The sequence below is a fragment of the Protobothrops mucrosquamatus genome, unplaced genomic scaffold (genome assembly GCF_001527695.2).
Source record: "Protobothrops mucrosquamatus isolate PMUCROS unplaced genomic scaffold, P.Mucros_1.0 scaffold593, whole genome shotgun sequence".
Taxonomy (NCBI): Eukaryota; Metazoa; Chordata; class Lepidosauria; order Squamata; family Viperidae; genus Protobothrops; species Protobothrops mucrosquamatus.
The window spans coordinates 783,043-790,888 of record NW_015386892.1 but is presented as its reverse complement, the minus strand read 5'-3'; the positions used below and the strand labels follow the sequence as shown (position 1 = coordinate 790,888).

The 7,846-nt window shown below is 47.2% G+C and overlaps 1 protein-coding gene across 1 annotated transcript in view; it reads right to left on the bottom strand.

Annotated features, from left to right (window-relative positions):
• Positions 1-657: 657 nt before the first annotated feature.
• GCN1 (GCN1 activator of EIF2AK4) overlaps positions 658-7,846 on the bottom strand; it is a 38,122-nt gene continuing 30,933 nt past the window's right edge. The window contains exons 47-58 of the mRNA XM_015817443.2: positions 7,523-7,615; positions 6,794-6,937; positions 5,922-6,191; positions 5,610-5,723; positions 4,551-4,781; positions 3,912-4,105; positions 3,623-3,737; positions 2,954-3,050; positions 2,429-2,577; positions 2,120-2,227; positions 1,598-1,816; positions 658-943 (exon numbers count right to left, since the gene is read on the bottom strand). Coding sequence (XP_015672929.1) covers positions 818-943; positions 1,598-1,816; positions 2,120-2,227; positions 2,429-2,577; positions 2,954-3,050; positions 3,623-3,737; positions 3,912-4,105; positions 4,551-4,781; positions 5,610-5,723; positions 5,922-6,191; positions 6,794-6,937; positions 7,523-7,615 — 1,860 coding nt within the window. The 3' untranslated portion in view covers positions 658-817. The remainder of the gene's footprint in view (positions 944-1,597; positions 1,817-2,119; positions 2,228-2,428; positions 2,578-2,953; positions 3,051-3,622; positions 3,738-3,911; positions 4,106-4,550; positions 4,782-5,609; positions 5,724-5,921; positions 6,192-6,793; positions 6,938-7,522; positions 7,616-7,846) is intronic.

Sequence of the window (7,846 nt, the reverse complement as noted above, 5' to 3'; positions counted from 1 at the left end):
ACCGTGGCAACTTTAAGATGGGTGGACTTCCAACTCCTAGAATTCCCTAGCCTGCATGGGTTAGGATTAGGGCTGGCTGAGGAATTGTGGGAGTTGAATTCCATAAATCTTAAAATTGCCAGGTTTGGAGACCCCCGAATTATAGTATTATCGTATCCTCTTGGGTTATGGGAATTGAAGTCCACCTGTCTTAAAGTTGGCAAGGTTCAGAAACACTGGCTTAAGGTATTGTCTGAATCAAGCCCACTGTGGTTTAGACTTGCATGCCTGAATTCCCAAACGTTGGCCCAGCTTATTACGCTCCAGCAAACCAACAGTTGTTGTTTTCACGCGTGTGAGGATGTGCACCAATAATGAAGGCCAACAAGAGATTGAAAGCTTTTTAATAAATTGCCATTCGAACCGCAACCGTTAACCCTTTCTGCATTTCTCTGGCCCCTTGGATGATCTGATTTGCAGAATCAGCAGCCTTCAGAGCCACCTCAAGCCAACAGCACCTCAGAACAAAACTTGCTTTTGACAACAACAACAAAAATTCCTTCCCGCTTAAACTCAAGTGGAAACGTCTCCTTCCACGCAGAGGGATGTGTGAATTCGCCATTAACTCATTACCAATCAACAGAATTTCAAAAAAAAAAAAAAAAAAAAGGAGGGGGGGGAGGGACAGGCCAAATTCTCTTGTTTAAACCAGCAGAATAATTAAGGCTATTTTTTTCCTTCTTAATCGGCTCACAATTAGCATTTTCGAAAATGAAAACATCGTCGGCTTTGACTTGCAATGCTGAAGCAGCAAGGGGTCAAAGGGCCAACTTGCTTCTCACGTCAGGATGGTGTCGTCAATTTGTTCAACCGAGTCGGCTTGATTGGCGAGCTTTTTCAGGGATCGCCGGCAACTCTCGTTCAGCAGTTCCAAACTGGCAGCGTCAAGGATCTTGGAGATGGACTGCGAGACACCAAGTTCAGAGAAGCATTTTCAGTCCACCTTTATGCCCCTAGAGGTCTATTTCATGGTCCCAATTCACATGCCTAAGGCAGGACTAGAATTCACAGGCTCCTGGTAATTAGCCCAGGTCACCGGGCTGGTTTTCATGCTTACGGCAGGACTAGAACTCACAGGCTCCTGGATTAGCCCAATGTCACCAGGCTGATTTTCATGCTTAAGGCAGGACTAGAACTCACAGGCTCCTGGTGATTGGCCCAAAGTCACCCAGCCGGTTTTCATGCCTAAGGCAGAATTGGAACTCACAATCTCCTGATTTCTAGCCTGTGTAGTGTCACCACTACAACCAAACTGGCTCTCTCTTCACTAAATTATGAATAGTATTATTATATCACACATTCTATCAGTATGTTATTAAATGAAATGTAAATTATCAACCCTTTGCAAGCCTAGCCTGAAAACTGCCTTCCCACGGTCTAAGAGAAGGGATGACATAATTGCCATTTTGAATCCAGCAAATGGGTCCGGACTCTAGTCCTACATCCCAACCACACACTTTGTGAAGGGACACCCATCACAAAGTAAAGTGCCACAGGCTCGGTTCTCCCATCGCTTCTGGCTCCATCGCCCCCCTGGCCACCTAAGGCAGGCCATTACCTGAAGCATCTCCTCGCCTTCTCGCATCTTCAGGAGGTTGACAATGGCCTGGTCACTGTAAGCCCTGACGCTGGTGTTCTTATCTTTCGTGTTGTCCAGAAGCGCCTTGAGGATGGGCTTGGCCACAGGAGGGTCCAAGGGGGGGAGAGGGGCTTTGCTGGCCCACCAAATCATCTTCTCCGCAGTCAGTTTGATGTCGCTGGACGGATTCTGAAGACACTGAGACAAGCAAAGGGGAAAGCCACGAAAATTTGGGGACCCCGTTGTACTATCTGTTGATCAACATCAGAATGTCTAATCCTAATTCTTTATCTAAGAGGAAGGGCGGCGTAAGTGATTCTGAGTCAGTTGAAAAGGAAGAGGTGGCACCATGCTCCTTAGTAAAATATTTAGAACAACAAGAGTTGGAAGGGACCTTGGAGGTCATCTAGTCCAAACACACACACAATCCCGTCTCAAGAGAATCGGGGTGCAGAGACGTCTGAATTCAAGCCAGCCCTCATCAAGGGGCTGCAGCCTTACCTTGATGAAGAGGTTGGACAGCTTCGGGGGCAGGTTCCCTCCGTTGGCTTCTATGTGATGCTTCATGAGGAAGCCCATTCCTCGGATGCCGGCGATAGCAATGGGGATCTGTAGCCAGAGAAATCAGCGGAGAAGCAAAAAGCCATCAGATTCCAGAAGAATCCAAGACCAGGCAACACTATTGCAAAAATCAACAGTAAATATACTCCTGTGCAAAAGTCTTGGACCTCCAGAAAATGCAGGAGACTGGGATGCAGTGTTCAAAAGCAGGAGAAAGCAGAAGCCAAAATCGCAGATGGAGAGATTTACCCGGTCAGCGACCGTGTTGCTGAAGATCATCTCGTGGACGCTGTTCGAATACTTGGGGGCGCACAGCCTGCTGGCCGCCGTGTTCACGGCCACCGAGAGGGCCAGGCTGCGTCCGTGCCTCACCATCCAGTCGATGCCAGAGACGTCCGCTGTGGGACGAAAGAAAGATGGTCCTTCAGCCCAGCCTATTTCTATTTCTATTTCTATTTCTTATTCTATTCTATTCTAAATTGTGCAATTTGGCACTTGGCAACCGGTGCGCATTTACGATGGGGAATTGTGACCCAGCTGGCTTCTGACGAGCAAAGTCAATGGAGCAAGCTAGATCTGCTTAACAACAACTTGATTTACGCACTACCGGGATTCACTGAACAACTAGAGCAAAGAAACTTGTAAAGAGGGGTGCAGTTCACTAAATAACTGCACTTCTTGGCCACATTGTGGTCGTTAAGTTGAGGACGACCCGTCGTGACAGAAAATAATGTTCCTTCAGCCCCTCTGGGGAATTTCCCCCCCAAAACCCACCGAGAAGATGATTCTGGAGGACGCTGCCGAGTTCCTCGTCCGTCAGAAATGCACACATTTCGGCCAAGCAACCCGCTGAGGCCATGCGAGTCGCGTCCTGGCAAGGGGAAAAAAAAGCAAAGAGAAATGTTTCCTTTCACAACGAAGGTTACCAGCCAGAAACATTTTCACCCGATTTCTTTATAACATAAGCTTTCCGAGATAAATTTTGTATAAATATAAAATACGAATTATGAATGATACTTAGGGCTGCAGAAAAAAACAGTTGCAACCAGTCTGCCTTCCACTGAGGATCTGTATACTGCACAAGCCAGAAATATGGCTGTGAAAATATCTACAGACCTGCTTGTATGTACACTGAGAGCTTCTGCACAGGAGACAAATTCCTTGTGTACTTGGGCAATAAAGAATTCTTTCTTTCTTTCTTTCTTTTTCTTTCTTTCTTTTTCTTTTTCTTTCTTTTTTCTTTCTTTCTATCTATTATCTATCTATCTATTGTCTGTCTGTCTTTCTATCTATCATCTATCTATCTATCTATCTATCTATCTATCTATCTATCTATCTATCTATCTATCTATCTATCTATCTATCTATCTATCTATCTATCTATCTATCTATCAATCATCTGGGGAGGGTTGCAACCCATAAGCTTCCACCAAGCATGGATACCTCTTCGTGGCCCAGCATGCTGAGAAGGACGGTGATGATGCTCTTCCGAACGGCGGCATCCACTTTGGCTCCTGCCCCCTGAGTTACAAACCGCAAAGCTTGAAGCATGGTGTCCCTGAAAAGCCCCAAGAAGGAGAGAGAAAGCAGAAAAGTCGGCAGGACTTAAAAACAAGGGAACGAGCAACAGAAGCACCTCTCGCGTTGTACTGTATTTATGAGGATTGCAACATCCCCGGGTCGCCATTTAATCGCCGTTTGCAACCTTCCCTGGGCCCGCTCAGTCACTTGCCTGATGCTAGAGTCTTCGCTGGTGCGAATGCCGTTCAGCAATTCGGTAAAGAGGGGATCCACCTTGGCGTGAATAGCGATCAGCTTCCCCAGGGCATCGGCGGCTTTTAAGCGGACCACCCGGTTGGGATCTTGCAAGGCTTTGGTGAAGGTGGTTTGAAGCTGAGGCAGGAACGGTTTCAGAGCAATGCCCACCTGTCAGGGTGACACATTAACACACATCAATGCAAGTATAGGTAGTCCTTGACTTACAACCGTTCATTTAGGGACCAAAGTTACAACAGGTGACTTATGACCCTTTTTTTTACGCTTATGACCACTGCAGCATCTCCACGATCACGTGATCAAAATTTGGATGCTTGGCCACCAACTCATATTTATGACAGGGATTGCAGTGTCCCGAGACACTGGCTGAGGAATTCTGGGAGTTGAAGTCCACAAGTCATAAAAGGGCCAAGTTGGAAGACCCCTGCTTTAAAGCAAGGGATGTGCAAGCTTGGCCACTTGAAGACCCGTGGACTTCAACTCCCAGAATTCCTCATTGGGCAAGCTTTCTTGGCACATTCTTTTTTAAAGCCCACACCATGGGGTCCTCACCCAAGCTCTTCCCGGATTTTGTTCCCAGCGTTTCCTCGCTTACCTTGGCCAAGAGAAGACTTAAGGTTTCCAGCAAAGCCACCTTGACGTTCCAGCTGAAGCGGTCTCCCAAGATCCGGATCAGGGGCCCGGTAATGCTGACCACAGATGGTTTCAGAGCTTCGGCGGAGGTCAGCTTAATGACCAGTCCCAAAGCTTTGGCCGCCTCTTCTTTCTGGTCTGAGTTGCCAGTCAGAACCCCCTCCCGCAGCATAGGCAGGATGGAGGTCACGCCCTGGGTGGGAGGAGTCAAGGCAGACAGGTGGTCAGTGGAGAGACAGGTGGGATTCACCTTCCTTTCTATCCAACTGCCAAGTTTAATTATGATGCAGCTTGGTTGCTTTCTTACAGATGATTCATCACCCAATGAGTGCTGATGATGTTACCTAGTTGGGCTATGAAACGTCTGCAGGAAAACTATCAAGTTCAGAGAGCACTAAGGACCCCACAGTCTTCCTCCTCCTCCTCCTCCTTTCTGCAACCCCACTACTCCCTTCGGCATTAATGATACAGCAATCCTGTTGTTTACAGGAGATGGCATGAAGGCTTCAATGGCTGATCTTCCATTACAGGAGAGACACAAAACCACTGAAAATTCTTCCAGGACAACCACTTCAATACTAAGGCTTCCATTCTCAAAATGTCCATCTGGTTTAAACGAAGGAATTTGGAGCCTGTAGTAGCGTACCATCCCAAGTTGCCAAGTTGGGGATAAATGTCATCCAGATCATGGCTGTCCCAAAGGTGCTTTTTCCAAAAAAGGCAACTGGACTTTCTACTTTAAAAACATTTTGCTTCTTATCCAAGAACAAGTTAGAGCTGAAGAAGTTTCTTGGATGAGAAGTGAAACGCTTTCAAGAGAAAAAACAAAAACAAAAAACAAGAAAGCCCAGTTGCCTTTTAGGAAAAAAAAGCACCTTTAGGATATATTGGGGACAAATGTGCTATGGGAAGAGAAGGTCCCTCCTGGGGATGGTCCAAATTGTTCATGCTCCAGCCATCAAACAGGGTGACCATCCCCACAATGATGATGCTCAGAGCCTTGCCTGCCCCCTGCTGTTACCTTCTTGGGAATGCAGAATCCAGGCACGTGTTCTCCGGCGGCATCGTTGCCAACGATACGAATATCCCTGTGGAGGTCATCTATGAGGGCCAGCTGGCTGCCAGCATCTAATTTCTAGGAAAGGAACCAGAATTCCACTGCATGAGGAAGCATCCATCAATGACAGAATAACAGAACAACAGAGCTGGAAGGGAGCTTGGAGGTCATCTAGTCCAACCCCCCCTGCTCAGGCAGGAGACCCTGTACCATTTCAGACAAATGGTTGTCCAGTTTCTTCTTAAAAGAAGAACCAGGACCCCTTCCAACTCCTACCTTGCTGATGGCATTGAGCGCGTCCCAGCTTTCGTTCAGAACCACGGAATTGGTGTCGTTAAAGAGGCGGATCAGGCCCGAGACCAGGTTGCGCAGATGGGCTGTGTAGTCCGCCTTGGTCTTGGAGCAGTAGATGTTGAGGATGACCGCCGCCGCTTGGCGCATCCCGACTTCGGCGCTGCGGGTTGTGTCTAAGAGATCCTCAATGATAATCCTCTGCCCAGCCTCGTCCTCTACCGACAGAATTACAGCCTGACAGTTCAGCATCTCCTGTGAGAAACATTTGCGGTTGTGTCAGAAACTTTTCCGAGACTCTCCGGCCTTTATCGTGCTTTGGGCTCTTATAGGAGATCAGCTTGAAATCAAACAAATGTTCTCTTAAGGGTGAGATCCATCGACGCTGGTTAGTGGACAATGGACAGAACAAGGTGAAACTACAACTTTAAAACACCCAGTGGAGAAGGCAACCTGGCCCTTTTACTGCTTTTCTATACCTCTCGGTTTTATACAGGTGGTCAAGGACTTACAACCATTTGGTCGAACTCCAGGCTGTGGGCAGAGTTTGCCTGCGGTACTGCACTTTAACCACTGTGTCCCCAGGGATCAGACAGGAGAATGACTCAAGGGCCAAGCTGAGGAGGCAGGAAGGAAAGCTCAAGGAACCATAGCCAAGGACATTCGGAAGGCCTCGTTGGGTGAAGATGACACAGATAAGGGCCACCCCCCCCCCAAGATGGGCTTGCCGGAATGGGTGGGCATGTAGAAGATGAACTGTCACCTCCGGCTTGAGACGAGAAATGAGGTGGCTTTGGGGAGAGGGAGGGCTAAACCGACATTCCTGGGATGAGACCTTCAGGCCGAAACAAACTTGCCTGCTGTTCATCGTTTGTGCCAAGCTTCTCCTTGAGGGCTGACATCATGGCAGGAAGAATGACGCCCAAGTGACGGGTGAGAGCATCACCAGCCACAGAGGACAGGAAGGCCAGGACTCTGGTGTTGACGGGAGGAGAAATGAGCTAACGGAAACAAGGAAAGAGATTTACAGTTAATATTAAAGAAAGGGGGGAAAACCAGCATGTCTGTTTTTTATCTATCTATCTATCTATCTGTCTATCATCTATCTATCTATCTATCTATCTATCTATCTATCTATCTATCTATCTATCTATCTATCTATCTATCTATCTATCTAACATCTATCTATCTCAAGAACAAAAATTCTTGAGGATACACAAGAACAAATTTGAATTAAAAGATGGAGGAAGGAGACCGTCGAGCAAGGAGTAACATTAAAGGAGGATCTGGCTGAAGGATCTGACCTCACTTATACTACTTGAATAGTTGAGGGTTGGAGGGCCTAAATGTAAAACCAGTACACTCAAGTGGAGAACAACACGCTGTGTGAATGTGGAGATATGCACAGTCCAGCCCATCCGCTGGTATGTCGGCTATTACCAGAAACATGGACTGGCAATGACTTATTTTTGGCCAACGAGAAAGCCAAGGTGGTGGCTTCATTCTGGCAGTTGAAAGTTAGATTTAGGCACAGAAGAAGCAGAAGCCGAACAGGAACAGAACCGAAAGAAGACATGCAAATATACCTTTGGCACCAAGTAGGGCAACACAACTCGACTTTTCACTGCCATAACCTGCTTTAGACCATCCAGGGCGAACTCTGAGGTTTCTTCACAGTCCTAGAGGAAGAGCAGGAATAGACAGGGTTAATTCTCCTCCAAAGCACCAGAGGGCACAACAAGGAGTAACGGATGGAAACTTATCAAGGTCGAGATACAACCTAGAACGAAGGAGAAATTTCCTGACAGTCAGAACAATCAGTCAGTGGAACGGCTTGACTCCGGAAGTTCTGGCTGCTCCATCACTGGAGGTTTTCAAGAAAAGACTTGGAAAGCCAATTTGTCTGAAAG